Genomic DNA, 17,085 nt, shown 5'->3' on the forward strand with positions numbered 1-17,085 from the left:
ATAGAAAAAAATTATAACTACGCCACTGATCAGCATTACTAATTACAAATACTATTACAAAAAGGTACTAATTTTTCTTGTATTTATTATCTTATACTACTGTCTATTACATAATCATAAAGTATATGATTTAGCTATGTATATATAAAAAAAAAGAGTCTTTAATTTGTTTATATGATAAGACATATACCTATATTTTGTTTATACAGATGAATTGTTTATATAACAGTTCTTATACTTAATGTTCTATTAAGAGGGTTTGGAAGTAAGTATTATGACGTGCACTATTTTTTTTAATTTTAATGATAGTAAAAAACTTTCTTCAGTTTCGTTAAAATGTGATAGTGATTTTTTATTTTGACTGTTATTTTTTAATGTTTATGGATAATATTTACTCACTTAGATATAAAACATTAAGATTTAGTCTATCCAACAAATAAAACCTAAGTTAAGGTTTAATTTTTGAACCACTTCCTTAAAAATAAATAACAAAAAATTTTCAAATTGTTAATTTAACGTTATGTAACTTATTTAAAAAATAAAATTAAAACTCATAGAATTTTTTTTTGTTTCAATATTATAATCAGTTTCATCATCATACTAAACTTTTAACCCCAGAAACATAATTTAATTTGTAAATACTATAATACTATATTAAGTATTTTAAAATAAAATAAATCTTGTCTAACATGGGATGTTAAAGCTATAAATAAAAAGGCTTTGGCTGCTTGCTTAAACATGAATATCCTATAAAGAATTATTAATTACAAACTGTCGAATATAAATTGAAAAACATATTGTTTACTTGCTAAATTATATAAAAACTCAATTAATATTCGTTCTGCAAATGGCTGTCATGTAAACATTTAAAACAATGTATCCACACAATTTAACTTATTTAATTAAATACACATTGTTTTTAGAATAGGTAATTTAAAATAATTTATTATTAAAACTTTATATATCATTTAGCTAAATACAAATTAATGCCTCTGACGGGATTTGTGAATAAATTATTAGATTTGCATGATAATACGCACTACATTTATAAAAATGTACTTTTATAATTCTTTACTTTTAGTTAGTAACATTCTTACGTTAACAGTACACACACAGTCTCAAGATCTAAACGGTGAGCTTTATGTTTAGATTTTAAATAGAAAATGAAAAAAAAATGTTATAATATATAAACGTGTTTTTATAATTACCTAGTTTATTTTACAAATACATTAATACTCGGTATTTAGTGTATAGGATTTTATTAGTTTTATTAGTTTTCCTTAATATTTTATACTCGTACATAGTCAAACATAATTATAATTATCAATTATTGTTATAAGAACTACTTTTGTGGGATCTTGTAATACATTTTTAAAATATTTACTTATAGCTACATAGTTTGAAATGTATAAAAATACTTTAAAAATGTTAATGTGTATAGGGAATTATAAATTATATGATAGTAGAATGTATCAAGTTTTTACAATTAATATATTTTGAGTTATAAAAAAAAATCATACTAGCAAATTCCAGTCAACGATCAACAGGATAATTTGTATTTTTAATATCTGAAGATTATTATCCTTATTATAATAATTACGTATAGCTTTAATTGTATTTAATAATATTAATAAAAATATTTTTATTTTTTAATATTAATAAAAATTATACTATAAAAACACGTTATTTTTTTCAAAACTTATGAATACTTACAATTTAAATATTATAAAGGTATTACAATATTTCAAAATAATTGAATTAAATATGTAAGTACTTAAGTTTATTTGATTATTTATAAATCGATCACGTTGTGTAATCAAGTCATTGGTCTGATCAAATACAATAATACGAACATTTTGGCTTAGGTAAAGAGTGCAGTTCGATCATCTCCAAAATTTCTGTGAATTGAGCGCGATATTCAAACTGAAATCTATAGAGCGTAATATTTTAAACTTGTTCATTTTTATAAGGATGAAGTCTATATTATTATAATATGTCTTGCATTATATTTTGTAATATATAAAAACTTTAACTACCTCCTAACCAAACCAGTATTTATATTTTGTAGGTATCAAAATTTGAAATCAAGTACATGATTAATACTATTCTCGACTAGTATATTTTGGTATTTCTTAAATAAGAAACGCACTTTTAAGTTATTTTTTTCTCAAAAATATACTAACTTATATAATAAAATAAGTTAAATTGTGTAAGCTCGGTTGTAAATGTTGTAATAACATTTTTATTTGTTGGCTTATTAACTTATGCTTAACTATACATTGGATAATGGATTGACGTGTTATACACAAATGAAAAATGAAATGAGATATGAGTTTATTGTTTGATTTTTACTTTTTTTAGGCATTGGAATATCAGCATGCGGTTTTTATGGTGCTCGCGCTGAGGATTGTGGTTTATCGGATGTTCCAATTTCAAAAATACCAGTGAATTGCCTGTCTATATTTTTCGATGGAGTTACAGTGGATTTAAGATACCACGTTGGTGTACCCTGCATGTGTAATCCGAATTTTAATCAATTAGGTAGTATAACTTAAAAATAGAATACATAAATATATTTAATAAAGCAAAACAATTACGACGCTTAATATTATAATATATATGTATGAGAAATTTTTCGAATTAATTGTTGGGATTGATTGAAAGAAAACTGAAATCAATGGCGTTGCGAAATAACAATTTTCTCGAGCCAAAGAAAAATATACTAAAGAGCCACCCACCATTATAGAAGCAAAAAAATTGTGTGGGGTGGCTATAACATAAATTGATATAATTAATGCATAACAATTTATAATACAACTCATTATGTTATAGATCAGTATTGACTACCTAATAAATATCATATAGCATTTATTATTAGGGGACCCATTCCTTACCACTCACCCTATCACAGAGACAATCGTCTCCGAAATAATCGTTCTTCGCGTTACTGTATAAAGTTATTTTCAAATAGTCTGTCGTGCATATTCTGTAGTGTACTCTAGCAGGGCTTGCATTAAAATTTGTGAAGCCCTGAAAATTATTGTATGGTTGTACTTAACTACTTAAGTACTTCTTGTTCAAAAACATATATTATTATTTATACTGTTATAGCCATAATAATAACGAATACCACACTGTATGATCGTTGTAAAAACGTGTTTCCTGGAACAAAACATTATTAATAGTTGAAAACTACAGTACTAATACCTAATTTTATTCCAAAACGTAGTCTAACTATTACAGAACTAGCAGGAGCATACGAAATAGCTAGTTATGACATTCCAAAACACCAGAAACGCAAATTTAAACGGTTGATTCAACACGTTATTAGACCAGTAAATTGTTAAATAATTGATTTCTGACAGTTACAATTGTCCGCGTATTTAGATGGTGACAGGTACAAATCCAGAGAGGGAAGGCGATTTTTAAAGGGCACACATTAATTTTGATAAAATATTTATTTATAGGTACATACACATGTTACTTTCCACAGTCTTGTACAGAACAAAAAAAATATTTTTTATAGTAATAGTAATAAAAAAAAATATCACTATAATTTTGTAACCCTTGAAGTATAATTACGTCAAAAACTAAAATCAGGGACTTCAAACTATTTTTTGAGAGAGAGCGGGGGGGAGCGAACGCCCCTCCCTGGATCTGCCACTGGATGGAGATATGAAATCTGGGGCGTTGCAATGAAGCTCAGATTTCATGATCCTTTATTATTAGCGTATACTCAGTAAGCCATTCACGGATTAGTTTGCAGCCAGTTACAAATTTCATGTTGGTATAAACTTAATAATATTATGATTGCTGATTAAATTCAGGACACTAAAACAGTAGAACATGATATACTACCAAATACTTGTAGCTCATACCGAAAAGTACAAATACCGTTGTATTTTTTATTTATTAAAAATTAGATCATATTCAATATAATGTTAAGTCAGAATATATTTTCTGCAACCTTATCAAATAATGACACTAAAGGGGAAAGGATATGTAGCTTAAATAGCTTAAGAATTTATAGTGTAAGAAACCGTTCATAGATCATCATAAATTGATAAAACAATTTGGTATGATCAGTGGAAATATTAAAAAAAATGAATTTAGTTCAACATTTGTAGTGCCTAACTTTAGATTAATTCAGTAATTATTTGCTAGTACTGTTTAATAGTTAATCCGGCCTTCAACAACTTAATAAATAGTCACATGGTGACTTGGTATAGTACTCTGGAAAATGGAATTTAAAAAATGTATTACCTAATATTAAACATCTTAATATTAAATATATTCAATATTCATGTGTTTTATAATTGATATAGTATACTTAGACAAAATATTGAAGATGAAAGGTTCTAAGCGTGTATTTTTGCTTTACGGTCATACGACTATACAAGAATGGACTGCAATGCTTGCTTGTGAATCTTGTAACGGAGGAACTAACTCATTAGATGAAATGAAAGGCTTAAAAGCTTTTTTGGATGAACATCCGGGGATTGATGGTCTTGTTCTTACAAGTTTAGAGTATGACGTAAGTACCAATTTAGTATTGGTTTTTAAACAAATAAAAAAATGTTCATATATTTCCGGTATGATATTCAAGCCAGATATATAATATATAAACGTACTTATATCTAGTCATATAGTCAAGTTTAACTTAAAATGCTCACAGAATCTTCATACAATGAATAAATTCGTTTATAAGCTTAATATAATTATTTATAAATATATTAAACTTTGATAGAATTCCATGTATAAAGGTATTATTAAATAAGTACTATTTAAATCAGTTGTTGGACATTATTATCAAAATATTTTATTTCAACGTAAAATTTTTGATAGTTTATCGAATCGACATAATTATATTTTTTATCATCATTATTCATTGATATCATAGAGACAACTTAGGACGATTATTCAATAATACATATTTGTGATTTTAATGTTTAATCGTAGATCGTAGAACTTAACAAATTGAAATTTTCTTGTGTATGCCTTATTTTTTATTTTTTTTATTCTATATTTTTTATTTAATAATCACAAGTATCACTTACAAAATTATTATAATCTATTTCCTTTGTTTAGGATGATTCTGATGAATTTATGGGATATTCTGAAAATTTAAAAACATATCTTGAGGTGATGAAAAAAAGTTTTCCTAATTTATTTGTTGGTCTTGATTTATCAGGACGATTTCTAATAGATCATTTTACCAACCCAAGGATACCTTGTAAGTATTTATATATATTTATTCATTTATAATAATAAAAAAGTTAAGTAAGTATAAACTTAAGTCTTAAATGTATCTATTGTCGTTATATTCATAGAAACTGTTTTTTCTTACTAATCTATAAATAATATTAAAAAAAAAAACTGAAAAAATGTATTTCTCAATTATTTTTCATTGAATATTTTTTTTAAATGGTTTTAGTTTTTTTAAATACCTCATTGTTTCAACAACAAAAATAACTTATTTGTTTGAATGAACGGTTAAAGTTAATGGCCACAGTCAATATTTTTCTGAAAAATTTAGGGTCTTATCATTGATTTTGGTGCACTGACTTGTTAACAACGACCTTCTTAGGTCAGTACATTAATTAATAGTTTTATTTTAATTATTTGAAATCAACATAACTATTACTAGGGAAAAATAAAATGTCATATATTTTAATACATAAATCGGAAATAATAAGCATAAAAAGAAATAAAAATTTCACCAGAAAACTAATATAGGGATGTTTAGAGTAAAATTTTGAATTTTAAAACAAATAGCAAACCCAATCATACACTTAAATTAAATTAAATACCAAATGTGAATAATATAATAGTTTATTTTGGTAATACCAATTTATAGTAATCAAATTATACCAAAACCCTACATTATATATTATATAATATATACCCTATATTATGCAAATGTCTTATGAAAATAACTCAAACAACAAATCTAAGGACAGTGCTAATACTAATCAAGTAACAACATCAACAACTTAAATATATATTTTTATTATTATTTTTTTTTACTTAAATCCTTAATTTCTTTTAAATGTTTGCATATATTACAGTAATCAACAGAATTTTCCATTAAAAGAATATCGATATACAAAATATTTCATTACACCAACAGTATTACCTAACTTAAATTGGTGTTTTATGATTAGGACATTTTTTTTTTTTTAATAATTATTGAAATTGGTTTCACAATATCTTTGTATACATTGTTTACTATATGTAAAACTAATAAATGGCACAAATTATATCAAATTTGTATTTTTCTATCCAAAACGATGAGTTAATTTATTTTCATGAGTTATCTTTTCAATTAACTATTGTTTGAATTAAAATAAATAATATTCCTGTATCAGAAAATGATTTCCTTGTATAACTTTGTATTTTCTCGTCATATTATCAATCATAACAAATTGAAATAGTTTTTTTTTAAATTTTTAATACTTAAGGTCTCTCTTTTGTTAAACGAGGTGATTTATAATACTGGACACATATTATGAGGTTGTTTAATTTAGAATTTAGTAATAATAAATGATGTTATTTCAATACTATTAGTTCATAGTTTAATAATATGAGATTTCTGATTACTGATTAGCCATGGTAATACTATCATACCTTAATAGTTAATACATAATAAATTCTAGGGTTTCTTAGTGATTTTACAAAATGTATGATCATTTAAGATTCAACATTTTAAGAAAATATATACTAAATTTATTTATTATTAAAAATGAGTCCATGTGTACAACGAAAAAAAGTACTGTCAATATACTATAATGTATTGTATACAAATATTGGTAAAATAATGATTACCTTATAAATTAAAAAAAAATTTTGTTTTAAATATTTTTTAAAGGGTTGGATATTACTACAGTAGATTCGGTTACGGATTTTTACGTTGTTTCTGTTGTATTCTTGAACGAATGCACTAGCAATGACTTCAGAAATGGAATAGCTCCAATTACTGCATCATATACAAATTATACGTTGGTATTGAAACATTATTATCTAGAGAGTGCAGAATTGTATCTTATAAATTTATAATCAATAATATTTTTCTAGGATAAATTAAAAGATGTATTAAAGCAGGCATCTATTCCGAAAGAAAAAATACATTTTAAATTTAAAATTAACCCAACATCTGATCCCAATGATTCATTTACGTATTGTGATTTGACCATGGAGAAGGTATACAAATTTAATATGAATTGTTTAATGATTTATTATTAGTTTAGCTATTTCAATGTATTTAATATTTATATGGTCATACACTATGCCACATTGCCACACGAAAATAATAATAAAGATTGCTATTGCGAACGTACTATTAGGTACATATCTTGTGCAAACTTACCGACATACAATTCATAGCTATTGAGTACTATGGTTTATGTTCTTTTATTGACTATAACATAAGATCGTGAGTTATCAGCTCATTTAAAGTACAGAGAAAAATAACAAACTAAAAGTTATTAAAACTGGTTTTTTTTTTGCTTTTGTTAATTAGACATGACAAATTTTAAAAAATTTTTCTGTTTTATCAAAAATCAAAGTATATTTTTACATTTGGAAGTTATGGATAAGTAGCTGTAACTTATTAGAATTTAAAAATACTCGTAACTTGCTTAAAAATTTAAATATTGTAAAAAGCATTAAAAAAACACGGATAATTTTGTAACCTTTAAGTTGAGTACTAGGTTAATTAAATTTAAAATCAAAAGTACTGAATACAATTCCACTGTTTTCTCCATTTGTACGACGGAAAACACATATACGGGTATGATATAATATAAGGATGATTGTTGTATTGTTATATTTAAAAATTATCTTCTTATAAAATGGGCATTAATTGATAATACAAAGAACTAGTTGAATTATCCGAAAATATTTATCATTTTACATAAAAAAATGAATACATTTTATATAACATTCGTTTTTATAGATTTGTTTGCAACCACAAGAAACGTGTACATGGTGTGTAGATACTTTAACATCATTTAATGAAAAGGTAGTATTTTCTTCTTTTTATATATTTTATATTAAAATGTATTTAATTATTATTTGATTGTTTAGGGCAATTATGCCAATAAATATGGAGCAGGATTTATAGGTTCTTCTATAGATTTTAATGACCCCGATAACTGCTGTAATTGTGAAAAACCATTCCCCGGGTTCAATGCTATTTTAGATGGATTTAATGGTGTCACTACAAAACCTTGTGATTTATTAAACAGAAACTAGTGATTATAGCATTAACAAGAGTTGGACTATAGTCACAGTTCAATAATGTTTTTAAATTGTTACCTTGTTTCTAGAAACTTGCATGGTCATAAATAATGTATGACTATTGTCACAAAAATAATAATTTTAATTTTCTTTAAAATATTAAAAATGAGAATTTTGTTTTAAAATTTCTATATATTTTTATTGCTATTTGTATAAAATTATGAAATTGAATATATTATTTTAACAAATTTTACATTTTATTTATTTTTTTTTTTAATATCATGTATAATTGAGTTATATTGTTCTTTGTGGTCGACAATGTTTGAATTGTTTTTTTAAATGCTTTTATTATGAAACAAAAAATAAATAAATAAAAAAATACATTTACAATTATAGTAAACTGGGTGTACCTATACAGTTAACAAAAAAAAAATCTTCTAATAAGCAGTTTGTGGAATCAACATAAACAAATATTCGGCGGTATCAATATAGACAAATATCGGGCGGAATCGATTAAACTACATTAATCATGTAATATAAAAAAAGATGTAAAATAATTGTACATTACTAAGCAAATATTATATAATTTTAATTTCAGTTGCTTATAGGGGTGGTATGTATATGTACAGTATTTTTTGACATTATTTTTCAAATTAACTGGAAAACGAAGTTTTTATAAAATTTAAAATTTAAAAATGTAGTATATTGCTGGTAATTATTGTTGAACTGGTCATTTTAAATTATTTATAATAATTAAAAAAAAAAAAAAATTATTTTGATCCAGCTCCATTAATAAATTGTGGGGCTATAATATTTTGTTGTCCCCCGTTGGAACTTTTAATTTTGTTTTATAGTCTGCTGTTTTTTTTTGGTTGAGAAAAAGGCGCTGAGGGGTTCATTCATTTAGAAACTGTTGAGATGATTACTTTAGAAATGGTTGTTTATTTATCGGAATCATTTTTAAAGGTAATTAAAGTGGATATGGTGATCACGATACATTTTACATCTTGCATGGTCATAAATAATATATGACTATTGTAACAAATATAATAATTTAAATTTTCTTTAAATATTAAAAATGAGAATTTTATTTTAAATTACTATATTTATTTATTATATTATTGTTTTGTAAAACGCGCTAGTCGTCTTAATATAAAAGTATAAGAGTATTTTCAGAACATTTTACTTCAATAACGACAAGTTTAAAATCATTGTAAAATAATGAAGGATTTAAAATTTCAATATATGGCAACGAGCTCATCACTTATATTCTGCAACCTCAAATTTATCAATCCTAATTTCTATGATTACCATGGCGAAGTACAGTGCTATTTTAGAACCTAGAACCTGTGACAATATGTTATAAGGTGTTTCAATACATCTACGATTATAAAAAGTCTAGGAGCATATTAATTCATTACTAATATTGTTTAATAATCATTGAAATGACACTGAAAACATAATAACTTAGCACTAAGAGCGAACTATGAAACTGAGAGTTAAGAAGATTATTATTGAGTATCAATTTTTATACCATATCCTGATTCAATTCTACAATTTATCAAACAATGTTTTGAAAAAAAAAATGATAATGCTTTTTTACTACAATATTTTCACCCCAACTAATTTTTAAAAAAATAGAGAAAAAAGTTTATTTTGAGACCATTGAAACAATTTTTGATTTCTATAAAATTGATAATCTACAAGCTGAAGCGGAAAGTTGGTACAATTTTTAGCAAAATAAGAACTGCCAAGATATTGATTTTATCGATTTGTTAAATTGTAACTGTACATTTTTCCCAAGTATAACTGTCTCCTCCGGCTACAAGTTATATAGCAGAACGTTCTTTCAGTACATTAAGGAGTGTTAAGAAATTGGTTACGGTCAACGATGGGTGAAGATAGACTGAGTGGGATATACATGTTGAGTGTTCATCGAGAAAAAGTAAATTCAAATAAAGAAAAATTTACAAAAAATGCATTGACACAATTTGGTAAAGAATGTCCACGGAGATTGCAATTTATATTTGATGACACAAAATAATGTATAACTAAAATGTATAATAATAGTAAATAATTGTAATAATCTATTGTAATAATTACGAAACATAATAATGTACTATAAATAAAATGTATAAAAAAAATCTTCATTTATTTTTTAAATTAATTTTGCCCCCCTCCCCTAGAAAAATGTCTGTGGATGCCCATGTTTTGTACCTATAAAGTATACATTAAATACAGATAGGATAATAACTTACATATTATGGTGCCATTATATTATGTCCTATTGTCGGAGTCGGATTGGCTGATCGAGATACTAGGAAACTTGCTAGTGGGCCGTACCCTTGAGGGCTGCTAAGGTCGCAAACAGTTTTTAATTTTGCTATAAATTGACATTAATTTTTTTCACATTTATCAATATTTATTATTTATTAGTTTATCAAATCTGTATCGTGATTATTTTAATTTCCGACTTCTAATCAAGGGTATGGTGATTATGCATGTATAATATATAGATTATATAATACCAATGTTGTAGTTGTAAATCAAGCTATGATAAAGCCGATAATAGAACTATAAAAAGTTATCAAGTTATTATTGTTATAGGTTGCTTATAAAAGATCATTTGCCGTACTTAAATGTATATTAAGATATTATTGAAGAGCTCATTATCCTATTTATATTTAAATGATTTGATGCTAATGACAGTAGAGAAAAAGTTTTAAATTATATTGACACAGAAGAAATCATTCGTACATTTGTCAGCCCCCCCCCCCAATGGAAAATCAAATTGGGCAAATATTTAGCACGTAATTTGCATGAATTCGTAAGCTTAATTTTTAAATTCAGACGACACTCCTCCCAAAATTGTCGTGAAACTTAGTGAATTCACATAATGTTTTTTTTTATAATTCTTAAAAAATTTGAAAAATAATAATTTTTACCACGAAGGAGCCCTCCCTATACATTTTTGATTTTTGGGGAGAAGGAATGTTGTGTGAATTACAAAACTAGGCTTACAAATTCTTGCGAATTGTGTGCCAAATATCTAAATATTTATTTATTTTTACTATAGGAGGGGGGTCTGGCCAAACGTACGTAGAAATCATTGATAAGCTTAAAAAAGAGCATTACTTAATAAAAAACTCTCATACTAAATTGTTTTAAGATTATTTGATTATACAATTACTCATTTTATGTAATTATCAAGGGTATAATTCACCACGTCCTTATCTTGGCTCTAAAATTATATCTATCTAAAGTAAGTACGTTTGTGACATCGTATGAGCAACACTTACGAAAGTTATGTTAAACATTTTAAAATGTTTTTCTAATCACACTAACGCAGTTGCCGACGTATCATGAATAAATCTATATAATATTAGGTATTAGGTATATAAACAGATGAACTATATAAGCTCATACTATAATCATAAACAATACGCATTAATTACAAAAATACAACTATATAAATAGGACGATGAATGATAATAGTGTGTATACAATACATTTATTCCGTTGCAATGTTAGGCTTTGGCTGCTTTTTTAATCATAAATATTCTATAAATAGCTATAAATTACAAACTGTCGTATATAAATTGAAAAACATATTATGTACAATCAACATATACCTATTTACTTGCTAAATTTTATAAAAACTCAATTAATATTCGTTCTGCAAATGGTTTTCATGTAAACATTTAAAACAATATATCAATACAATTTAACATATTCAATTAAATACACACTGTTTTTAGAATAGGTAATTTAAATTAGTTTGTAATTAAAACTTTTTATATCGTTTAGCTAAATACAAAATTAAAACCTCTGACGGTATTTGTGAATAAAGTATTGGAATTGCATGTTAATACACTGCATTTATAAAAATGTACTTTTACAATTCTTTGCTTTTAATTAGTAACATTCTTACGTTAACAGTATACACGAAATCTCAAGATCCAAACGGTGAGCTTTTTTTTTAGACAGATAATGAAAAAAAATTGTTAAACTATATATCTAAACGTGTTTTTATAAATACCTAGTTTATTCTACAAATAAGTACATCAATATTCGGTATTTAAAGTGTATAGGATTTCATTAGGTTTAGTAGTTTCCCTTAATATTTTATACTCGTATATAGCCATACATAATTATAATTATCAATTATTGTGTAAATTGTGTATTATAAATTAAGTGATAGTAGAATGTATAAAATTTTCACAATTAATATATTTTGACTTTTTTTCAACATTAATAAAAATTATACTAGAAAAATAAGTTATTTTTTCAAAACTAATTAATACTTACAATTTAAACACTACATAGAACATAGGTACAGTATTTCATAATAATTGTGTTAATTATGTTGGTATTTACGTTTATTTTTAAATTTATCTCGTTGTATAATAAAGTCACTGGTCGGATCGAACACAATAATTCGAACATTTTGGCTTAGGTAAAGAGTATAATTCGATCATCTCCGATATTTCCGCGAATTGAGCGATATTCAAACCGAAATTCATATAGAGCGTCATATTTTATACTTGTTCATTTTTATCAGGATGAAGACATGAAGTCTATAGACTATAGTATTATAAAATGTTTTATATTATAGAATAAAGTAAGATAAATTGTGTAAACTCGGTTGTAATAACATTTTAGTCTGCTGACTTATTAATTTACATTTAATTATATTTTGGATGATGCACTATTGTGTTATACGCAATTTACAAAAACAATTAAAATATGAGTTTATTGTTTGATTTTCAGGCGTTGGTATATCGGCATGCTGTTTTTTTGGTGGCCGTTCTAATTCTTGTGGTTTATCGGATGTTCAAGTTACAGATACACCAGCAACTTGCACGTCTATATGTTACGATGGGGTTAAAGTGGATTCAAAATACCAAATTTCTGTACCTTGCATGTGTAAGGAGGACAATACAACATTAGGTAGTATTACTCAATATCGAATATATATTATTATATATTAAAAAAAGCCAAACAATTTCGACGTGTTAAATGTATGAGAAATGATTTGACTTAATTTTTGGAACTGATCCTAATATCCTGATAATGCTGTTCTTCAAGAAAACTGGTCAATATAGTATCATAGATAAATGAAGACATAAGGTTATCTTCAAATAATCTGTAATTGCATATTCAGTGCCGGCGTAACAGGTGATTTTACCCTCCTCGGTAAAAATAACTTAGGATATGTATACCTCCTAGTAAAAATATGATGGGGATAAATTTAACCTAGGATATTTTACCCCCGGTAAATAGCCTAGGTTATCAATACCCCTTCACATGTAAAATTATTCTCATTATTTTCCAAGAATGTTAAAAATATTCTAGGATATATTATTACCTCCCACATGATTATTTAGTAGGATATTTTTACCTACCGGTAAAAATGTGTTTTTAAGGAGAGTAAAAACATCCTAGCATATGACTTATTATATATTCTAATAATTTAGAGGGTATTAACAAAGTAAAATTTATAGTAAATTACTATAGACTTTGAACATATTGAAAGCTAACCCATAGAAATTAATTTCACAACATCCATTTTTAATAATTACAATATTCATAATTATTTGTTAAGCTTTAACAAAAAGTATAATTATTAATTTTATAAGAAAAAAAGTAATTTATTTTTAACTATAGTTAACTGCATAAGTTTAAACTACTTTTAACTAGTTAAAAATATCATAAGATGTTTAATGCTTATACAGTTATACCTAAGGTTTAAAAATTCAATACAAGTACTCAAGGATACACCCTGTTAACAAGACTATTTAACAAATATAGTAACGATTGTAATAGAAATTTGTCAAATAGTCTTATTACACCTCATAAATAAGTTTTCTTACGATAATTATTGAAAAAGTATAGCTTAATAAAATTCTATAAATATTTTAAATAATCGTCTGAATTTTAAATTTGTATGGTATTTTTCCAGTTCAAAAATTGTTTATCATAGTCACTTGAAATTTGCATCAAATATATTTGACTTAGTTTAAGCTATATTTAGATATTTGAAATATTAATTTTTTTTATATATAATGGTATACGTATACCTATATCATATCATTTTTTATGCTCAGTCAAAAAGTGAAATTTATAATAAGATTTTATATAATACAAGGTCTTACTCCGTAACATAACTTTAAAATATACAAAACACATGGAAACATTTTTTTTTTTTTTTATCGACGTTTGAAGTTGTAGTTTTGACAAAACTATTTACTAATTTGTACAAATAAAGTTTTAAAAATTCCAAGTTAAGTGCCACTAAATGGGTGACTACTCAATCACAACACCCCAATAATATTTTTTTTATTCCCTATCTCACATATACTTATTGTACTTATTTGTATGGATTGTATATCTTAAATAAAAAAAATTACTTATTGTTACTATAGAGATTGTAAATTGCACATTTATATTTTATCATTATAATTTCATCATCGCTAAATTGCCCCTTCCACCTTTTGGAACGCTGCCATAATCCTTTGAACTGTAGCCATATTCAGACTAGACCTGCGTCTACGGTTAAATTATAACAATTACCAATATTCGTATGACAATAAAACATATATTATGTTTGACAAATATTTACCATTAATAATAAAATTATATCCATTATAATGATTACTGATTCCACACTGTATGATCGTTGAAAAAATGTTTTTCCTGAAACAAAACATTATTAATAGTCGAAAACGACAGTACTAATATCTAAGTTTATTCCAACGCGCAGTTTAACTATTCAGAACTAGCAGGAGCATACGAAATAGAGTTATGCATTCCAACACACCAGAAACGCAAAATCAAACGGTTGTTTCAACACGTTATTAAGCCAGTAAATCGTTATATGATTGATTTTCGAGTTTCCGACAGTCAAAACGATCCACGTATTTAGATGGAGATTTAGAGCCAGAGACACTGTTATCGTGGACAGCCCGAAATGTGTTACAATAGAGCTCAGAAATCGGAGTCCATGATCTTTTCACATAAGCGAATATTCAGTAAGCCAGTCACGGATTAGTCGGAAAATAATTTAAAATATCATGTTGGAATAAACTTAGTTGGGCATTATTATGACTGCTAAATCATCGCAGCATACCTACTAAAAAACGATCTACCGTCAACTATTGGTAGCACGTTCATAAAAGTACAAATATTGCTGTATTGTTTGTTTATATTCTATAAAATTAGCCTATGTTTTTAGTCTACTAAAAATTAAAGTCTACTATTTCCTACTTAAAGTCTAAGCAGTTGTGGCAACTGGCAAGGCACTGTTCATAGACCATTATAAATTAATAAAATATTTTGGTTATGGTTAATCCGGCCTTCAACAACTTGATGTATCGTCATTTAGTGTAGTACTCTAGAAAATAGAATTTGAGAAATGTATTACCTAATATTAAATATTTTAATATAAAATATATTCAATATTTATGTGTTTTATAATTGATGTAGCATATTTAGACAACATATTAAAGATGAAAGGTTCTCGTCGTCTATTTTTATACTACGGCCATGACACTATACAAGAATGGGCTGAAATGCTTGCTTGTGATCGTCTAATGGCGGAACTAATTCGTTAGAAGAAATGAAAAGCTTTAAAAACTTTTTTGGACGAACATCAAGGGATTGGTGGACTTATTCTTACAGGTTTAGAGTATGACGTAAGTACCAATTTAGTTTTGATTTTCAAACAAATAAATGCAATGTTTAAATTTTTGCGGTATGATATTCAAGATACACAATATCTAAATAAATGTCATATCTACTTAAATTTGAATTATTTTTAGTTATATAATCAAGTTTAGATTACAATTTATTGTACCTTTACTAATATATGTTATATTCCACATAACGTGGGAAACACATCTCGTAAGACTATAAGAGATGATTTTATATATATATCTTACTATAGATTCGTGTTTTTATTTATATCACAATGTGTACAATGTATAGTAATATATAGTTTTGTAATAGTATTTTTTTTATACGAAAAACTGTAATTTTTATATGTTTTTAAATTTTGTGATTTGTAAAATGATTATTGTACACATCGCGAATTGTATAATATAACTTGTACAATTTAGTTACTTTGTACAGCAACATTGTACAATTCGCAATGTGTACAAAAATCACTGTACAAATTGCGCAATGTACAACTCCGGACTTTGTATGTAACTATATGTACATAATATTATTATTTATAAGAAAAATAGAATTCCGTACTTAATGGTATGATAAATGAAGTATTTTCTAATTATATTATTTGAGACTATTATATCTATACTGTATTTCAGCGTAAGCTTCTTGATAGTTTATTGAATTAACAAAATTGTACAATTTATTTTCATTATTCATTGATACCACAATGACTACAAAAATTCACGGACTAACTCATTTATTAATAAACATATGTATATTTTTTATTTTAATCGTATATCGTAGTAGGTACTTAACAGATTGAAATTTCCTTTTGAATGTTCTATTTTATATATTCCATATTTTTAACTTAATAATCAGAAGTATCACATAAAAAATTATCATAACCTATATCTTTTGTTTAGTATGATTCTGTTGAATTTCCGGGATATTCTGAAAATTTAAAAAAAATAAAAATCTTATCGAGGTGATGAAAAAAATTTTCCTGATTTGATCATTGCTCTTGTTTAACAGGACGATTTCTAATAGATCAGTATACCTACCCAAAGATACCATGTAAGTATCTATGTATTTTTATATATTTAATAATAATAAAAAAGTTATTCATGTATAAACTTAAGTCTTACATTTATATAGAAACCGGATGCATATTTTGTT

The 17,085-nt window shown here is 25.5% G+C and overlaps 2 protein-coding genes across 2 annotated transcripts; both read left to right on the forward strand.

The window, feature by feature from the left end:
* Positions 1 to 1,053: 1,053 nt before the first annotated feature.
* On the forward strand, positions 1,054 to 8,253 carry LOC113558038. The gene is made up of 8 exons (XM_026963565.1): positions 1,054 to 1,132; positions 2,362 to 2,541; positions 4,335 to 4,534; positions 5,089 to 5,233; positions 6,869 to 7,002; positions 7,075 to 7,200; positions 7,955 to 8,020; positions 8,086 to 8,253. Exons 1-8 carry the CDS (start codon positions 1,054 to 1,056, stop codon positions 8,251 to 8,253), a joined length of 1,098 nt encoding a protein of 365 aa, XP_026819366.1.
* Positions 8,254 to 12,069: 3,816 nt separating this feature from the next.
* Positions 12,070 to 16,871, forward strand: LOC113558039 (the record flags this gene model as incomplete). The annotated part of the gene is made up of 4 exons (XM_026963566.1): positions 12,070 to 12,204; positions 13,009 to 13,164; positions 15,865 to 15,932; positions 16,833 to 16,871. Coding segments are annotated over exons 1-4 (342 nt in total), but the record flags the coding sequence as incomplete, so codon positions are not given.
* Between the last annotated feature and the right edge of the window lie 214 nt (positions 16,872 to 17,085).

Source organism: Rhopalosiphum maidis, chromosome 3 (assembly GCF_003676215.2).
Source record: "Rhopalosiphum maidis isolate BTI-1 chromosome 3, ASM367621v3, whole genome shotgun sequence".
NCBI lineage: Eukaryota > Metazoa > Arthropoda > Insecta > Hemiptera > Aphididae > Rhopalosiphum > Rhopalosiphum maidis.